This window comes from Carya illinoinensis, chromosome 4 (genome assembly GCF_018687715.1).
Source record: "Carya illinoinensis cultivar Pawnee chromosome 4, C.illinoinensisPawnee_v1, whole genome shotgun sequence".
Lineage (NCBI taxonomy): Eukaryota > Viridiplantae > Streptophyta > Magnoliopsida > Fagales > Juglandaceae > Carya > Carya illinoinensis.
Genome location: NC_056755.1, coordinates 16,152,503 through 16,173,064, shown reverse-complemented (window position 1 = coordinate 16,173,064; position 20,562 = coordinate 16,152,503). Strand labels below are relative to the sequence as shown.

Here is a 20,562-nt window from a genome sequence, read left to right as displayed (position 1 = left end):
GTTTGGAGAATGAGATTAGATTAGAAATCTATAAATAATAGAGAAATGATTTGTAAATAGTAGTGAAATGATTCAAATTATGATATTTTATAGAGTTTTAGGAAATGAAAGAGAAAAAATTGAATAAAAATATTATAAAATTAAATTATTGTTAGAATATAATTTTTATTTTGAGATTTGAAAAAATTAAATTATTTTTTTATATTTTATTTGTAAATTTAAAAAATTGTAATAATTAGATAAAAAATTAAATATTTAAAATTAAAAAATATTCATATTTAAATGATATTTTAAAAGTAAATGAAAATAAGATGAGATAAGCCATCTCATCTTCCAAAGTTCAAAAACCCCAGTCCACAAAACCAACCCTACTCAAAAGTGTGAAAATTGAGCCAAACCACCTATAATAAAACTGCCTAAAAAACAAATTATTTTAGTTTAGTTTATAACAGTGTTGAAGGATTTCTGTTATAAGCTTTGCTAATAGTTTTAAAAAAATACAAGTTTGTCAATTTTCTTTGAAAAAAAATAAATTCTATTGTTAAAAAATAATTATTTTTATATAACTTTTAGATTTTTTTTTATACCCCGAACTACAGATATTATTTTTCAATTAAAAAAGTCTAGTTATAAATATACTTATGTATTAATATGTATATCAATTTATTGTAATTAATCAAAAAGTAAATTTTATTAAAAATAATATTAATTTAAATTTTAAATATAAAAAAATTAATATTAATATACGATTTTATTTATATATAATAAAACTCTTTTCAATTTAAAAAAATGCATCGGTATATGATTGAGTTTTCTTGAATGGGAGCAGCATTGGCATTGCCGCATTATACATCCGTATGTGATTTGATGCCCACCGGCCCCACTCACTGAGCTAGTCATGTCATATGCCTAAACATCATCAAATTGAGAAGCTTCTAGATTCTCAATCCAACAACCTCATACGCAAACGTGTGTGGCTACTTTCAGAACCGAGCCGTACTCTGTGAAATAACCCCAAGAAAAGCCAGCTAGCCAGCCAGCCGGCACCACCAACCACATTTTCTCCACCACTGCCTCCAAAGTTGTCAATCACGATCTCACATTGCACGGAAGGGGATATTTTAGAGGTCGAAGCTTTGTTTCAACCATGCATTTGGACTGATCTTACAATGCTAGAACAATGTGTGGACAAGAACAACCCCTCACTCTGCACTCCATGACATATGGGGTCCAACAGAGAGAGGCCATCATAGCTTTTACGTATGCAAAACAAGTCATATCAGTTTCCAACCTCTTCTTTATTTTCCAAAGAGATAAAAAGAAATAATAAAGATGAAGGAAAATGTATCGAGTGTAATGATAACAAATGCCCTTTTAAGTTTTAACTCTATCAACCACCCACCCTGCAACAGATGCCTCGTAACAATACCAGGATGCCATCAAATCTTGGAGTTGAAGGGCTTTGATAATGTTTCTACTTTTGACATTTGGTGAAATTTAGTGGTCTCACAAAATTCTCCACTCTGCTCAATCAGTAAAAGGACCCTTTAGCACAATCAAGCAGATCTTAGATTATAATGTTCCAATATGAGCAAATCCTTGAGGCTAAAAGGCTAAGTTTCATGTGCAATGGCATTCGTGTCATGATTGTAGAATTGTAGGACATAAAGTCGCCTTCATGGCCTCCTTGTGTGATATATCAGACCAAAGAAAGAAAAAAACAAATAATATTTAACATTTGTCTATGTTCCTATAAAAGGCTGTTTTCCTCCAACTTCTAGGCCATGCCATATTGAGTTTCTAAGAATGTGCCAAGGTCTAGAGGAAGGAAAGTTTGGTGGTCTCTGCCGGCCGCAGATCCCCAGAGAGGCTGCTTTGCGTGATGCCTCAACCGGTTCGATCATGTCTTGCGAGCTCTGCAGCGCGAGGGCATCACTGTATTGCCAAGCAGATGATGCTTTTTTATGCAGAAACTGTGACAAATGGGTTCATAGGGCTAACTTCTTAGCCCTCAGACATATCAGGTGCTTTCTCTGCAACACATGCCAAAACCTTACACAACGATATCTTCTTGGAGTTTCGGTTGAGGTGGTGCTTCCATCAATAAGGAGTTGGATGGAGAGAAGCCATTGTAATTCGGGTATTGAGAAAGAGTGTTCTGGGAAGCTGAAAAGGCCTGTTCTGTGGCTCTGATTTTCACTTTTATTTTTGTCTCAGTTCAGAACTCAACTCCAATGTTGTCTTGTATTCTCTATTGGCATAGAGGATATGTGTCTTTGATGTAGTGAATTTCATATATCTTTTTATTATTTGCAACAAATATGTACAAATCTAAGCTAATGGTATTTTGAATCAGAAGGGATATGCAACACCCATTATCATTTATCATCTATTTCAAAAACTGATACAAATTTACGACTCAAAAAACAAAGATGGCCCATGATTATGATTTTGGGAAAGAAAATATCAAGACCATATATTCCCAATTCTGGAAAATCTTAAAAAATGCATAATCTAGGAACGAGAACAGAAGAAGCATATCCTCATGTCCCAGATCTAAGAACAAAATGGCTCCACCTGCTCCACAATCAGTTTTAACACAAAAAAACCAGCATATTCTATGGCTTCCTCACAACAGATGGGAGACTGAAGTTGTTTTCATTCAAAGAACTCCTAACCCCGATCTCAAGGCATCATCTATTCTGATTACGGCACGCAATTTTGTACAAACTCCTTGCACATTATCTGTTTTGTTCTCAATGCAATAGGACACAGAGATGAACCATTCGATGTAAAAAGAAATATCCCAACATACCCTTGACAACACAAAAAACCCTGGAGCCTGCACTCGCTATAAATGGGATTGGTAGCAAATAGAGACAAAAAGGTATTCAGTAGAAGGGTGAGATCTGGAGCGAGGAATACTGTTGGAGAGTACATCCAAATTGCTCTACATTATAATGTGGCTCGGTGTCTTCTCGTTTCTAACCGTACAAAGAGAGCGACATTCTTTATGGAATAGGGTGCGAAAAGATTGAATAAAAATTACTCTAATGAAGATATTGTTCAATTTGAAAAGATAATATATATATATATATTTAAATATCCCATGCATGTGAGATTCACACTGACTGGAAATCTTGTAGGGGCAGCATTAAATGTTGTGAGATTACATGTCTCTCTCTGTATTGGAGTATTAACTTTGGGCAAATATTTAAAGAGGATTTGTATCCGGTGTGATTCTAAACTGATTAAAATTTAAATATATAATGCAACAAAGATAAAAGAAACGAATTAAGCAAAAGCAAGAGGAGGGGGGTCTACATTATGCTACGCAGAAGGCAGAAGGTAGTGATTATTCTTCGTCATTTTGTATCTTCCAACTGAGTATCTGTTGTCTTTGCCAGAACATAAACAAAAGAATAAGATATTGATCAGTGAAGTTGAAAATGATTGTTTACAATTTGAGTTCCATTGATAAATTAAGCATCAAGATAGCACCCATGCATCATCTTGATCATATAGTAGCAGTTGTAGTGCTAAATTCCATTGAAGTTCAAACTACCATTACGAATGAGGTTGTTCAGAACACTTACTGTATAAATAGGTGAGGTAGTATGAAGATTCAAGAGGTGTAACTTTCAAATTTTTTCTAAGGGGCAACCAGTGTTGAAGATATGTCCTCGTTCGCATGAAATCTGGCCGTGAAAGAGGAAAGTTGAAGATAATGCTAAAAAAAGGTATGCTCTAAAATTTATTTGTTTTTATTTTTAATAGACGATTTCACATAAAGGAGCACAAAGTACTAGATTCAACATAGGATCTGCAGAGAGAGGGGGTAAATGACCTGTAGGAACATGAAGGTTCAGTCGAGCATGGACTATCCTGCTCTAAAATCAAGAAAGAACAAACAGGCCAGAAGATGTAAGGAAAAGAAACAAAGTCTAAAGGATAATTGGAAAGAACAAGATCGTAGTATATCATATATTGGAGCAAACAGAACATGAACAGCATGTGACAAATTTGAATAATAAAAAACTAGGGAAGATATGATATGATATATATATATATCTATTATATAAGAGTAAAAAACTGTAAGATTTATCCTCTTTCTAAATTCAAAAGACAGATTTTCTGTATAGGTACAGAACTGAGTTGAGCACCTATTATCATTATGGGATAAAACATCTCTTAAACAGATAAAAGTCCCTACACATAATTTGCCATCAAGACTACCTCACTCCAAGCAGGCATTGTATTGCCAGACAAGGAATAGAGATAAGCTGATTTGGCTCAGAAGTTCCTCATAACAAGAGGGTCATAATCATATGCCTCACCTGCTTTCACAAATCTTCCTTTCACACGCTTTCTAGTATCAGCTCTGGCTTTACGTGAGGCATATCTTATTTGTTTACCAAACCTATCCAAAAAAGAAAAGAAAAGAACAAGACATTGAATGTAAGTAGAATTAATAAGATCTCTATGAAGTAATAGATGTGTAGAAGGCAGGCCTCAGTGAATAAACAAACAACTACCAGTCAATTCAACCAAATGGTAAAATGAGACCATTTATAAGTGACTTTATTCTGTTACATGAGGATAAGCTAAAGCATTTTCTTCTTTACATAAATATACTTTAAAACCATCATTCTGTTTGAGCTTTCCAGAAATAATATATAAAATATCCAAACACAAATATTTAGTTTCTTTCATAATTTAAGTTAAATTTTTTTCCCAGTGAATCACATATATGTGCCAAATGCAGTTGCATTCTATTTGAAGAATAATACCCCATTATGACGAAGATTAAGGATAATGATTAAGTTTAATTGAAATCAAGAAGCAATATCACTTACTAAGAAATGTTTGTACTTTGAACTACAAAGGGGTATCAGCAACCACATTTATCTCTTCTGTTTTCCTAAATATATCAGGATCAAGACTGAAATGAATGCCAAGATAATCCAGAGTTTTTGGACAAAAGATTTGGAGCGCTTGAAAGTTAAAAAGTAGTAAAGCTGACTTCCAAGAACACGTGGAAACAAAAGTATGCATAAATCAAGATTATTTAGATATCAAATCAACAAAATGATGCATATATCAAGATTGAATAAAATATACATTAATTCAGGGCTGAGACACATACGTTCGACTTTTCTTTTTTTCATTATATCTCATCTTAGCTTTATCCCTTGCTTTTGATGCCCAAGGTGACTCAACTGTTAGAAATGCTGGTGACAATCCACAATCTTGATGATCAGCTACACTACTTTCACCGGTGATGTTGGATAATGACAGTGATATGCTCGAATGAACTTGCCCTGTAGGAAACCCCAGATTGATGTTCCCAGCACACGTATGATTCAGAGGTAAGCAATTTGTGCCGCCATTCAAGGCCTGCATCATGCTACTTGACCCACCAACATGAGAAGTTTTAAAGGGCACACAATCTTGTTGCCCAGACGAAGATGCCTAATAAGGTACACAAGGGCAAGTCTGTCACATATAGAATATTCCTAAAAACATGGTTAAACGCTAACAAAAGATCCTGCCTGGTGTGTCACAGCGGAAAAATGAATAGTTTAATGTGATGGCAAAGCTTAATAGCTATTTTGACGTACTAGGCTTATTAACAAAGGAATTGAATTTTATTTATTTTTGATAAGTAAATGAATTGAATTTTATAAATTTCATGGAAATGAATTTCTTCGATTCAACTATTGAGGAAATTTCATTTTGCACTCCTAAACTACCACCCTTTTCTCATATTACATCCCAAACAACCAAATGCCTTTCAATTTGAGTTTTGCTACTTTCAAGCTTGATGTGTCAACACATCACTTGTCATGGGACTCATTATAGTTAAAAGTTAAAACACCAATACTTATTCATTATTGGGTGTGTCAAAGAGGCTTGAAAATGGTTTCAATTTATATTCCAAACTACCATATTTTTCAATTTTCAGCTCATATTTCCTATAATGACCTTCATGAAAAATTTAAAACAATACAAAAATTAATTAAAAAAAGGCAACACAGTACCACAGGTCATCCTATTTTTCTTCTTTATTATTATTTATTTATTATATTCATTGCTTATTTTTATTTTTGTTATTAAATAATCGTTTATTTTTAAATTTTATTTATTTTTTCTTTTTATTATTATACTTTTTTATTTATTATATAGCTCTAACTATTTTATTATTTATCATTAATATTAATTTATTTCTAATATTTATTTCTAATATTAATATGTTATTAATCCCTAGATGATTAGAAAAACTACAAAGAAAGGTGTTTTTTAAATGAATTTGAAACGCTAAATCACCTGGATATTTTATTTTGAGGTGTGCTATGCAAGTTGAAGACGAGAGAAGCTATTTTTCTATTATGTCAGCAGTACATCACATACCTATATGCAAATGTGTCATGTGCTCCGCGCAAACAAAATGATTTAGATATTTATGAGTGCACATCCAAATGATATATCTCAATGAATTTTATGAAGATTAGACAACGGAATTAATGAGAAGAAAAGTAGAAAGAGAAAAAAAAGGGATGATTTAGAAGAAAATACTATAAACTTCGAGTGCAGATATAACCTCCAAAGCACTCTCAAATGGACCATTAGATTCAGTGACTGATAAGTTTTTCTCCGTTGATAGGCATTCCATTCCTCCTTCCTTGAACGGGTATCCGGTAAGAGCTTGTGGACAGCCAACTATCTCACCATTTTTTAAGATTAATGGAACGTCAACACTGTTGAGACCTTCACAAAGATCATCACAATCATGAATTCCAAGATTCTTGAAATTGGAAGCATCCTGAAGCACATGAAGGAAATAAATGCATGACTAAGAGTTACCAAAAGTAAAGTTACTTTATCCATATTTTAAATACATAAAAGCACTTAGATAGAAACTAGTAAAAAATACAATATATTAAACTCTTAGCATTTAATTACTTCACCAAGATCAAAACCAAAAACCAGGAAGGAAAAAAGCTACCTTTGGCAAACTCGATTCTTCAGGGAAGAAAGGTGTCTGATCTCTGCAGAATTGCATGGAATTTGCATTTAGTGGAATCACAGATGACAACCCCATCCAAGGATCAAGCTTAGAGAAAGGTTCTAGTTCATTCGGCTTGCTTGCTACCAACCCAAACCCCTCATTATCTCTTAGGTCCAAACATTCACTGATGCAATTCTCATCTATAGGTAGCGCACTCACACACTCCCAAGCAGTATCAAAAGCACTCGAAGGAGGCATATCAAGGAGTGAAGGCCAAATCCTTGACAACTCAGCCAAAGATGGACAGCCTGTATAACAGCTCAATGGCTGACGCGGATGCCCCAACCTTGAACACTCATTGCCATTGCAGTCGCAGCCTTCACAAAGAGACATTTTATCATCCATGCATCGCACAATTGCAGGTTGGGAGTAGCACTTTTCACATAAAAGAGAACGCATGTGCCTACGGGACAAGGAATTGGCTGAATGTACACACCCATCACAGGGAAAGCAAAGGCAAGCCAAATCTGATTTACAATACACCAATGCCCTCGCCACCCCGCAAAACTCACATAGAGGCTCCATACTTCCCTCCTCTAACCCAATCGAAAGTACGTATTCCTCCTAACTAAACCAACTGAATAAGTGCTCATAGCAGGAATTCGGCGCCTTTCTCATTTCAACATCCCAAAAAGCAAACCATCATCACAAACTAACAAAAACCCATCAAAATATCGCTCCCACCATTATATGACTAAATTCCAATTGCGTTTTTAAATTACGAGATAATCCATTCCACCATTGCATCACTATTCCAATGGCATTTTCTTAGTATAGACGAAAATGAGATCATTAAAGAGAGAAAAATGTGAAACTCGTATGGGTGAAAAAGCACTGACCATTTAAATAATGCCGAATTTTCACAAAAAGATTTGGTGAAGCATAATCAGCCAGGATCAAGAAACATAGAATCCATTAATGGGGAGCAAGGGAAGGTGTAGCTCAAAAACCATATCGATTATTTTAATATAAGAGGGTATGGAACAAACAAACACTAAACTCGACGCTATACGTCGGTTTCTTTGAGACACTGTCTGAGCCTGAGGCAGCTCAGTAAGCTATTTATAAACGATTTTCCTAGGCTTTCTGGGCGTTCGACACGTGGCAGGATGTGGATACGGGAAAGTGATAGTATGGTGACGTGGAAACGCTCGGTTACAAGGACATGCTGTGGCCAGCCTTTTTACCCGGACTGCGAAGAAGAAAGGCAAAAGATGTGATCATGGGACAACCATCGGGTATAACCGATACAGTATTTTATCTCATTTTATTATATTATTATAACTTTTTAAAATCTTTATATAAAATATAATAAATAATATAATTTTTTTTTAATTTTAAAGCAAAAAATAATATTTAAATAATATTTTATTTAACTTTCAGTTTTTATTTAAAATTATCTCATAGCATCTTATTATCCAAACCACACATATATAATTTAGAAAATATGAAATGTCTACACATAAATTATTTAAAATATTTTAATATTGACACTATTTAATATAATATATTTGATCTATTTTATAATAAAAAAATATTTACTATCTGATGAATCATTTTAAACCATGTCAGTGTGTTGTAACAATCCGATCCAGTATTATTAGAGTTGCAATATGAAAAAAAAAATCTAATAGGACTAAAATAAATTTAATGGGCCTAAAATTTTAACTCATATTGGATAAGTTATGAGTTATTATTTATAAAGATTTAGTGAGGCCTAAAATTTTATTTTAAAGTCATTAAAATTAGTTGAAAATTTTAGAAGAATTTAATGGGCTAATATTTTAGAAACCCAATTAAAATTATTGAATTTTTAGTCCATGACATGGATCCAAACCCGTTAGGCCTAACGGAATTATCTCCCAACAAAGATACAACTCTACAAATTATATTTACATTAAAACTTTCTAACTGACTAACTTCTCAAACTCTAAGCTATGCACGTCTCCACATTCCACTGAGATTTGTGCCTCAATAGAACTCTCTTACAACTCTACAAGTTATCTTCACATTAAAATTCCTAAACCTTACCTGCAAATATACCCTGTAGCCCCTTGCACATGGTGTGTTCCTTCTTCTAGTCTATGGTTGCCGCACTACATACACCAACTCTCTCTAGGCTCCACAAAAGATTTCCTACCCAAGCCACTCAGCCTTCACGATTTCTTTCCTCCAAGCCACAACTAGATGTTAGGGATAATCTTGAATGCAAGACTAAGATAGAATGAAAGAATACAATCAAGATTGATCAAGAATGGAAATGGAATCAAGAATAACTTTCTTGAATTATTTCGAGCATAATCCAACCTCCCAAAGAATTCACTACAAGCTTTCAAATAACCCCCACTTACAATCTGAAGCCATTTTTATACACATAAAATGAAACACCCCGTATTACTAACCCACACTACCTTGCCTCTTATACACAAAATGCACTCCATCACTAACACTAAACGCACCGTATCACTATAAAATACACACACTATTCTTTCTCTGCACATGAAATGCCCCGTATCACTTAAATCCCCAAATACACCGTTTTATTAACTACCAACAAACTCCACTTCATAATCAATCCTTTCATCTTCACAGCTGCAATTCTTCTTCTTCTTCTTCCATTCACTTTTAACTTATTTCCACACATAATAATTCATTCCCACTTCAAAAAGCCTTGACCATAAGGCTAGTTAAATTTGGAACCTTGATTCCCCCCATTTACAAGACCTTTCCCACAAGGTGGGGATAAAGGTCCCTTAATCTCCACAAGGATTCCCATGTGTTGTCTTCAACTGAGGTTCCAATCCACTTCACCAATGCTTTTGTCATAGCATGATTCCCCTTCTTTCTCATACTTCTGTCTATAATCTTCTCAAGTTCTAGTTGAATACTCCATTCTTTATCTAATGGAGGTAAAAATGGAAGAGTACTAATACACTGCCCCAATTTCTTCTTTAAACAAAATACATGGAAAACAAGATGTATCTTGGCTGAATCTAGCAGGTTGAGTCTGTATGCAACACTTCCCAACTTAGCAATGACCTAAAATGGACCATAATAGTGAGGGGTTAGCTTCAAATTGTGGCGCATAGCCACAGACTTCCGCCTATATGGCTGCAATCTAAAAAATACTCAATTGCTTACATCAAATTGTCTCTCTATTCTCTTCTGATCAGCAAAATGCTTCATCATGTGCTAGCCTTATGTAGGTACTCTTTCTACAAGGCCATAATTTCTTCTCTAGTCTTTAGTTGTTGATCCACAACCTCATTTGTAATGGTTCCTTGAACATAAGATAAGAGCTTAGGGCCTAAGATACCCATACAAGGCTTCAAATGGGGTTAATCCAGTAGATGAATGTATGGTTGTGTCGTAACACTATTCAGCCTTTGGAAGCCATAGACTCCAATCCTTTGGCAACCATAGACTCCAATCCTTTGGCTTGACCCCAATGTAGCACCTCAAATAACTTTCAATGCATTTGTTTAAGGCCTCAGTTTGACCATCTGTGTGTAAGTGGTAAGCAGAACTAAAGGCCAAAGTAGTGTTCTGTGGCTGAAACAACTCCTTCCAAAATAAACTTGTAAAAACATGATCTCTATCTGAGACTATCATTTTAGGCATACCATGAAGTTAACAGACTGCATTAACATTTGTGCTACCATCACAGCAGTGTATGGATATGCCAATGAAAACAAAATGTGAATACTTGGTAAATCTATCAATGATAGAAGAAATGACAGCAGAATCACGTGATTAAGGCAAACCTTCAATGAAAACCATTCAACCCTGGACTAGGCAATAGCTACAGCAAGCTAGCTGGGTGAAGTGTCTCATATTTTGCAGCTTGACATACATCATACTCCCTCACAAACCTCCTAATATCTCAACTCATACCCTTGTAGAAAAAAATCCATTCTATCTATATGCAAGGTCTTGTGATACCCAACATGTCCTACTTGAGGGTTGTTGTGTATGTAATGTAAGATCTTCTCCTTAAAAGGGGATGAATGAACTATTACAAGCTTGCCTTTCCTTAGTAGTAGGCCTTGTTGTAAGCTGTAATGACTCACATACATATCTCCATTTTGTAACTTCAAGATGATGTCCAGAGTTTCCTGTGATAATAAATAACTATTCCTCACCTCGATCCATAAAGTAGGAAAAGAAATCAAAATTAATGTTCGAGCCTGCTCTTCACCTGTTTCTAGATAGCTCATCTACTAATTCATTCTCTTTACCTTCTTTATACTCAAAAGTGATATAATACCCCATCAATTTTGCCACTCATTTGTGTTGGTACTCAGTTTCCACTTTCTGTTCCAAGAGGACTTTCATGCTTGTTTGTCATTTTTAACCTTAAATGATTGACCCAACAAATAAGGTCTCCATTTTTGCATTGCATAGACCAAGGCTAATTACTCATTTTCATAGGTCGAAAGCAACAAACTTCTGCCCTTCAAAATCTTACTAAAGTAAGCAATTGGTTGTCCCTCTTATATAAGAACTGCCCCCAAGCACCTAACTAGCATCACACTCCACTGTAAAAGGGTTTTGAGAAGTTAGGCAATCTTAGAACAAGTGGCTATGTAACAACCCTTTTTAATTCCTAAAATGTTGTTGCTGCTATCTATGACCACTCAAAGGCATTTTTCTTTAAGGGGCTACAATGAAACCATAACCTCTTATAAATTTTCTATAATATCTAGTAAGGCCAAGAAACCCTCTCAATAACTTCAAAGAAGTTGGAGTGGGCCAATCCAACATAGAAACTATCTTAATCAAACCAGCTGATTACAATTCAAAGTCTCCAAGACTATTCTCAAATGCTTTAAATGCTCAGAATAAGTACTATTATACACCAAGATATCATCAAAAAAAGACTTAAACAAACTTTCTCAAATAAGGTATGAATATTTCATTCATTAAACCTTGGAAAGTTGTGATGTATTAGTTAGCCCAAATGGCATAACCTAGAATTCTTAATGACCCTTATGGGTCATGAATGCAGTCTTGGGTACGTCCTCCCCCTTACCTTGATCTGATGGTACCTAAATATTAGATCAAGTTTTGAAAAAACATGTGCTCCAAACAACTTATCAAGGAGTTCATCAATCATAGGAATCGAGAACTTATCCTTGATTATTTCTTGGTTTAAGGCTCTGTAATCTATACACATCCTCCAACTCCCATCAGTCTTTCTTACCAAGAGAATAAGAGAGGAAAATGAGCTCTAACTTTGCCTTATTACACCTGACTTAGCAAGTCCTGCACAATTTTTTCTATCTTAGATTTATGATAGAAAGGGTATCTTTAGGGCTTTGCTGAAATAGGTTGGGTATCACTCTTTAACACTATCTTATGATCATAAGATCTAGAAGGGGGTAGACCTTTTGGTTCTTCAAAAATGTTCTAAAATTCATTCAACAATTCAGAAATCTCTTGTTGGTTATTCTCATGGCTAGTATCTTCTTCTGTAGATAAAACCTGCAAAAACCACCCTTATTGTCTTGCTGATGATGGTTTAAAAAATTGTTGTCCTTCCTTTGTGGAACTGTCTCTAGTGCACAACCCATGCAACAATACTTCTTTATCCATAGATTGAAATTGCACAGACATCTTCATAAAGTCCAAATTATAGACTCAGGTGAAGGCGTACACTCCTCGGAAGAGTTGGAACCTTCTGTAAAGTCCCCAGAAGTGTCCCCGAAGACTTGCTCCCCGACCGCGGAGTGAGTTATGGAGGCAGAAGAAGAGATCATCTCCAAGTCTACCTTGGGAGGTCGCTCAACCAGGGTCAATTGACAAGGGGCCTGCTCCAAGAGGGCTCACTAGAAATGCAATTGGGGTATATTAGACCTCCAAGACAATTCACGCGACCTCACAAGGATGGCAAGCTACTCTGGAGCAATGATCGATACGAGCTCTACAACTAAAACTACAATGAGAGAAGGAGCAGCTGACGCACCAGGGCCTGCGAGGTTCTCCCCCGGCCTACGTGCAAGACACATAGGAGACACTTGAGAGGCTGGGCACTAGGTAGGCGTCGCGGGTTTCGGCCGCTGCACATCAACTAACTTCGACAATTGGCCCAGATGGGGCTAAGAAAGAGGCTCGAGGTTGCTATCGATCCTAACCATCTCTATGCGAGGTTTCTTCCATTTGCCTTCGACGAAAGGGCTGGGGGAACACTTTCTTATTAAGGCAGCTAGTGGGCAAATGGAAATACTGCGGCCGGCATAAATGGTGTGCGTGAGGGGAGGAAGATGCACCGCTATGTTCTCCTCCCCCAAGAAAGCCTATGAGAGAAAAGTGATTGCATGCTTCCCTGCCCACTCCTTAATGATGACTATACGATGCAGCTCCTCAGGAGTAGCCTGCAATCACACAGTCTTGTCATTAGGAACGATACCCCTTTAGGACCTGATAGGGAACTCAACGTAGTTAATCTGCCCGAAGAAAAATTCCCATCCTAAGCCAAACACAAATAAGAACTTTTTGGTCCAATCCTTGATTTTGCAATACCACTGCTCCATTACGACAATGGCATTCATTGCCCCCTGCCTTAGAACAAAGGACAGTCCATGAATTCAAAAGCACGGGAAACCCCCGTAACATAAAGGAGTATGCCACCTCGACACCCTCTTGCGAAGCTTAGTCCCATGTAGCTATGAGCGAACAGGCCAACAGAAATTGCTGAGAGCCTTTGATGTTCTGATGAACAGCGAATGTGGAGACCTGACGACGTGAACCTAAGGGTTGAGCGGGACTTGGATCCACGCCGCATTTATTATACCACCCTAGGGAGCCATGCAGCATTAAAGGAACCTAACTAAAGAGAATGTTAATAGGACACATCTTCCTAATACTGGGCATGGACAGCTAACCCTTGGAATCGAGTATAAAAGGCGAATCCCAAGGTACTAGGATTTCTCTCTGAAATTTTTACATACTTGCACTAAACTCTAAAACGATACAGACTTTGGCCTCGAATACTCCCTGGCGACCACCATGGCCCCTGTCTCGTAGTGATATTTTTTGTATTCATTGGCCTAAGATAAAAAAAAAAATCCAAGTTGCTGAGAGCCCGGCTCAAAGGCGTGCAACACATGACGTCAACAATTAATATTAACCAATAATAATCATTTGATTAATTTTAGCTATCGAGCCTATATGGAAGTAGATGACAATAGTGGATGTATAACAATCGTTGTTTTTGGATCAATAGTAGAAGAAATAATGGGTTGTATAGCCGTTGATCTCTTGAAACACACAGATGAGGTAAAATATAGATTCATAAATCTATTTATAAAAATTGACACATTACTTCTTTATATCTTTTCATTATTATAGGAGCACCTACCATTTTTACAAAATATTGAAAGTAAAGTTTCAAAGAAAAAATGGATCATCTATCGAGGCTCATAAATAAATCAACTTAAACAATTGCACTGGAATAAACATAACATCCTCTCCCTCAAGCTTGTAACTGAAGCAATAACATAAACGTTGAAAATCTCTTGTTGTCAAATTTTTCTTTGCTGTAAATATATGCCTAAATAGAACACTGACTTGTATATAAATTCAATGTCTTTTGTTCACTTTTTAATATGTTTGGTTTAATTTTTATAAGTTTATGACCTGTTTTAAATCTGTTTGACTTTTTTTATTTACCTGCTCATTTGACATCTAGTATCATTTTTTTTTTCTGAATTTAACACACGTTGTGCCCTTCCTAGTGTGTGTATATATATATGTAGATTCGATTTAAACTGATTTTCAAAATATGAGAATTGGTATTAAACCGGTTTCGGTTCTTAAAAACTGGTATCAAACTAAACTGGTTAATAATTAGACCAAACTCATCGGTTCGATCTGTTCAACTAGTTTTTCGATTTTTTTCACACCTAAGAAAGGTTGAGAAAGTTTTCTCTCTCTTCAGGAGAGTCTCAACTTGGCTCATCCTTCTTCCTTACCAACCATGCACTTAGGTGTTTTTTTTTCTTTTTTTTTCTTTTTTCTTTTGGTGAATTGGGCTAGGGAGATGCGTAATGATATATGTACATATTTTACATAACCATATTTTAAATTGAGGGTATTTTTATATACGATCTTAATCTATAATTTTATTTAAAAATATTTATACCACACACTTAGTATATTTTGATTTGAAAAATAAATTTTAAAATTTAAATATTTTTACAAATCATATTATGTCATGTAGATGGTGTGTGATATAAATGCTTTCAAATGGCATTACTCAAATAATATTAATATTTATAATTCATGAAGCCACCATTCTTGAGTTTTAACATTTTTCAATAGCTATGAAAGCATAAACACATATACTTATGTATCGCAAAAATAATTGTCACATTAGAGCCTCTTAATTCATAATTTACCCCGTTATCAGGTATTGTCATTTAGTTGCATACTCGGATCATGTCCCAATATGGATTAATGATGAGGGGGAAGGGAGTTTCACCAAACCAAAAACATAGTTTAAGTTTGAAGCCATGTGAGTTGGTGAGAAGACTTATGATACTATTAAAAGATTTTGGAGGAGGGTTGATATAGGTAACAGTATGAGAGATGTAATGGATATGATAAAGGAAAGCAGGAACCAGTTACACACATGGAATAGAAATTGTTTTGGAAATATGCAAAAGCAACTATTTTTTGCCACAAAGCATATGGAAAGGGTACATGATCTTGGTTCACTAGGGGACAATATGGAGGAGCTTAATAGGGTCCGAGATGATGTTAAAAAATGGCTAGAAATGGATGAATTGACGTGGAAGGAGAGGTCTAAAGTGTTGTGGTTAAGGAAGGAGATCAAAATTCAAGACATTTCCATATGAAGGCATCTCAAATGTGAGAAAAGAATAACTTGGTGAGAATTAAAGATGGTAATGGGGTATGGAAGTTTGGTGACCAGAGAAATAAGGCTATTCTTGATTATTTTGAGGAACCTTTTGCAAGTTTAAAGCCGACGGGTTCCACTGATTTTCTGTGTTCCATTGCTGACAAAGCGACACCCTCTATGAATGAAGACCTTGCTAAACCATACACTGAAGCTAAGGTTACTACAGCTTTGGCACAGATGCATCCTGGTAAAGCCCCTAGGCCAAATAGAATGTCACCTATGTTCTACCAACAATACTGGAGTTTTGTTAGCAACTCTGTCACTGGAGCAGTTTTGAATACTATGAATTTAGGTGCATTCCCCTCTACTCTTAATCATACTAATATTACTCTTATTCCTAAGAGGAAGACCCCTAAAAAAGTTGATAATTATAGGCCCATTAGCTTATGTAATGTGGCCTATAAGTTGACTGCAAAGGTTGTGTTCAACAGGTTGAAATTTGTGCTACCTTTTGTTCTTGAGGAAAGTCAAAATACTTTTGTTCTAAGCCGATTGATTACTAATAATGTGCTTATTGCTTATGATTTAGTACATTATTCAAAGCATAAAAACAAGGAGAAGAATTTATATATGTCTATAAAATTAGATATAAGTAAGGCGTATGATCAAGTTGAATGGTGTTTCATTAAGACTGTTATAAGAGTTATAGGGTTCAATAGTCTTTGACCAATTTGATTATATTCTGTATAAGTTTAGTTTCATTTTTAGTATTGATTAATGGGGAGTCTAAAGGACCTATTACACCAACTAGGGGATTGAGACAAGGGGATCCACTGTCCTCTTGTCTTATTCTTCTATGTACAAAGGGTTTAGTAACTTTGCTAAAGGAAATAGGGTTAAGGAAGCAAGTTTCTAATATTTAGATATGTAGAAGAGCCCCAAACATTAATTGTTTGCTTTTAGCAGATGATAGTGTGACATTTTGTAAGGCAGATGTTGAGGAGAATAGGAGATTACAAAATTTTTTGGCCAATTATGAGAGTGTGTTTGGCCAAAAAAATAAATAGAGACAAAATTGTTATGGCATTTAGCAACAATGTGGGAAGGGAAGTTAGAGAAGAAATTGGTCTCTTGTGGGGAAATGAGGAGATCTTACAATATAAGAAGTATCTTGGATTACCTCCTTTGGTGGGTAGGTCCAAGAATAGAGCTTTTCAATCTATTAAAGAGAGTGTTTGGCAAAAGCTTCAAGGTTAAAAAAAGAAATTGCTTTCTCAAGGGGGTAAGGAAGGAAATGCTTTTAAAAGCTGTTGCACTTTCTGTTCCAATTTATAGTATGAGTTATTTTCTTCTACTTACTGGTTTTTGTGCTGAGTTGGAGGGGTTTATGTCATTCTGGTGGGGTCAAAAAAGAGAGAAAAGAATGATTCATTGGATGAGTTGGGGTCGAATGTGTGAGAGGAAATCAAAAGGGAGCTTGGGGTTTAAAGACCTTAGGATCTTTAATCTTGCTTACTTGCCAAACAAAGTTAGAGATTGCTTCAAAATGAAAATCCTTTGCTTTATAAACTGTTTAAAGTAAAATACTTTTCCAAGAAAAGTTTTTTTGAAGCGGCTTTGGGTCCTAATCCTTCATATACATTGAGAGGCATTTGGGAGGCTAAAAAATAGTTGAAAGAGGCTTGTAGATGGAGGATTGGGAATGAAAAAACGCAAATTTGTGGATTGAGAAATGGATTCCACGGCACAAGGCGTTAGAACATGAGGGTTTTGATGTTTTTGAGGAAACATAAATGATTTAGTGGCTTGTTTGATTGATGAGTCAATTGGATGGTGGGATATGGACAAGATTAATTCTAATGTGATCACATATTTGTTTAAAATTGTACTTTGTCCAAGGGCAGTGGTAGATTGATGGATATGGGAACATGAGCAAGATGAAAGATTTTCTGTGAGGACCTATTATCATTTTATTGTAGAATAGATGAAGCATAATCATGTAGAGTCATCTAATATGAGTGGTCAGCAGGGTCTTTGGAGGGCATTATGGAATATGGCAGTGCCTACTAAGATTAAAATATTTTCTTGGTATGCATGTAAAGATGGACTTCCTATTAAAGAGAATCTAAGGAAGAAGCATGTTGTTTCTGAGGTGCATTATGGGTTCTGTTCTCATCCTCTGGAGGATATCAACCATGCAATGATCAGTTGCAAGTATATTCAAGAGTTATGGAACCAATTACCGCCCATTTTGGTTATTAATGCAGATGGTAAGGTGTTTGATCTACCTATGTAGATTAGTTAGGGGAAGGATAAAAACATGTTGGCTCTCTCTTTTTTCACTAGCTTGGGGATTATGGTATAGGAGGAACAAGATGGAATTTGATATGGTTGTGATAAGTCTGAAATAGGTTACTGGTTTTGTTCTGAATACTGTGAAGAATCACAAAGAGATTAGAGGGCAATGTCTAGTTCAATTGAAGCAACATCTCAAATGGAAGCCATCTCCTATGGATGTTTTTAAGCTAAACACTGATGGGGCCATGTTTGCTGATCTAAAGAGAGCAGGTGTTGGGTTTCTTCTTAGAGATGATAAAAGAGAGTTGATCATGGTAGCTAGTAAGGTAGAGTATGATGTTGAAAATCCTAAAGCTATTGAGTTACAGGTTGTATTATGGGGCATTCAATTCTATGCTAGTATGGGTATCTCTAACTTGATAGTTGAATCTGATTCTCTATTAGTCGTTGAGTCTTTATGGAAAGACAATATGTTTGATTCAACTCCAGGGACATTATTTGCATAAGTTAAAAGGCTTAAGAGTTGTTTTATTTCTTACTCTTTTACTCATATATATAGGGAAAGCAATATGGTAGCTCACAAACTTGCTAGCAGTGGTGGACCTATTAAGGTCCTGGGGGCCCAAAAGTTTGAAAAAAAATAATATATATTAATTTTTTATGATTTAACAAGATAATATTAATTTTATTTTGTATTGACCCCCTCTCTAAAATATTAATTTGCCATCCCTTTACAAAATTATTTTGATATTATAGATTATTTACTTATAAGTTCAATTTTAAAAAATTTAATCTAATTTAAAGTAAAATAAATAAAATATATTTTATGTAAAATAAAATTATCCAATAATATGATGACACGTTTTTATTATTAATAAAAATAATAATAAAAAAAAAGAAGTTAGATGGTTTTTATGAATAGAAGCTCACCTCTTTTCTTCTCATCTACCGTCTGCATGTAATTTTACTAGAAAAAGAAAACATTTTCCTTACAATATGCCGAAAAGCCAATAAAGCTACAAGTACTAACAAGTTTTACAAAGTTACAATCAGACTCTCTAAATTCCAATAAAGCTATTGTCTGCTGCACTTCTTCTACAGGCCAACAGTGTTACATACATAGCAGTAGCTCAGGTTTTACTTTTCTCTTAATCTTTTTTTTTTCTTTCTTTTTTTTTTCTATTTTTTCTTCTTTTATATATATATATATATTAAACTATTGATGTACAGGTATTTAGATTTTTTTATTTATTTATACTTCTTCTTCTTTCATGTATTGATGTAGTTGTATTTTATTTAGAATTTTTTTTAACTCGATTGATTACTATTTGGTTTGACCCGTATATAATTATGTCTATTGAATGGTTATTTATTTTTTACTTAAAGATTAACTTTAAATTCATGTTTTATAAGTAATTGAATTCATATATATCTAACTTTATTTTGTATGTTTCAATTTAATTTTAAATTTAGGTTCCTGAATTATGTCTAAATTAAAAATTATCGACTCATTCTTCAAAAGAAAAGAAGTTAATATTCTAGAAAATTTGTCTAAAATTCCAAAGGTTGAATCAGAGGAAAATGCTGATCTTAACTCTCTAATTGTAGAGTATAAAGAGATTCATTTTACATCTTCTACATGTGATTCTAAAAAGACTGATATATATTCTCTATAATAAGATCGAGGATTACGCCCTCCTATGTGGGACTATCCAGCCAATCAACATAATGAAATAAGAAGAGCTTACTTGAAAATGGATTTATATCAAATACGTCTATCAAAATATATATTTTTTTAGTTCTGAAAAGCATCCTCATCGCTTTCAACCTTCTTGATTTGTACAATTTGCATCTTGGCTAGTGTATTCTATATCAAATGATGTTGCATATTTTTTACCTTGTTATCTTTTTACAATGAAAGCGTCTGGATGCTTTGGATGAGATGTATTTACTATCATAGGATATATAAGTTGTAAGAAGATTAATAGTGAAAAAATTGTGCCGTTTTTAATCATATTGGAGAGGATCCTTGCTCTTATCATAATAATATTATGAAATCTTGTAAAGATTTATTAAAACAATTATAGCATATTGATAAAGTAATGAATGCATAAAGCTTTGAACAAATTCTCAACAATCGACTCCGTGTAAATACATCTACTGATGTTATTCGATGTCTTGCATTTCAAGGATATGCATTTAGAGGTCATGATGAGACTCCTGAGTCAAAAAATTGAGATAATTTCCTTGAGATGCTTAAATTATTGGCTTTGTATAATGACAAGGTTGGAAAACTTACATTGAAAAATGATCTTAAATCTTCAAAGTATAC

The 20,562-nt window shown here is 34.7% G+C and overlaps 2 protein-coding genes across 4 annotated transcripts; one reads left to right on the top strand and one right to left on the bottom strand.

The window, feature by feature from the left end:
- Positions 1-1,502: 1,502 nt before the first annotated feature.
- LOC122306575 (B-box domain protein 30-like) lies at positions 1,503-2,385 on the top strand. The gene has a single exon (XM_043118999.1). The coding sequence runs from the start codon at positions 1,807-1,809 to the stop codon at positions 2,191-2,193; it is 387 nt and encodes a 128-aa protein (XP_042974933.1). The 5' UTR covers positions 1,503-1,806; the 3' UTR covers positions 2,194-2,385.
- On the bottom strand, positions 2,363-8,225 carry LOC122306574 (putative zinc finger protein CONSTANS-LIKE 11). Of its 3 annotated transcripts, none has more exons than XM_043118997.1 (7): positions 7,007-8,223; positions 6,602-6,823; positions 5,147-5,472; positions 4,338-4,420; positions 3,848-3,890; positions 3,597-3,698; positions 2,363-3,391 (listed from the first exon to the last, which is right to left on the bottom strand). In XM_043118997.1, the coding sequence occupies exons 1-6, from the start codon at positions 7,592-7,594 to the stop codon at positions 3,653-3,655; spliced, it is 1,308 nt and encodes a 435-aa protein (XP_042974931.1). In that variant the 5' UTR covers positions 7,595-8,223; the 3' UTR covers positions 2,363-3,391; positions 3,597-3,652. The 3 variants fall into 3 exon arrangements, with proteins under 3 accessions (XP_042974931.1, XP_042974930.1, XP_042974932.1); XM_043118996.1 differs by having other exon boundaries at positions 2,363-3,398; positions 7,007-8,221; XM_043118998.1 differs by lacking the exon at positions 2,363-3,391 and having other exon boundaries at positions 3,848-3,885; positions 7,007-8,225.
- Between the last annotated feature and the right edge of the window lie 12,337 nt (positions 8,226-20,562).

Coding starts and splice junctions, on each gene's coding strand:
- LOC122306575 (XM_043118999.1), top strand. CDS start 1,807: ATGTGCCAAGGTCTAGAGGAAGGAAAGTTTGGTGGTCTCTGCCGGCCG.
- LOC122306574 (XM_043118997.1), bottom strand. CDS start 7,594: ATGGAGCCTCTATGTGAGTTTTGCGGGGTGGCGAGGGCATTGGTGTAT. Junction 6,824..7,006: donor AAGAATCGAGTTTGCCAAAG/GTAGCTTTTTTC, acceptor CATGTGCTTCAG/GATGCTTCCAATTTCAAGAA. Junction 5,473..6,601: donor CATTTGAGAGTGCTTTGGAG/GTTATATCTGCA, acceptor GTACCTTATTAG/GCATCTTCGTCTGGGCAACA.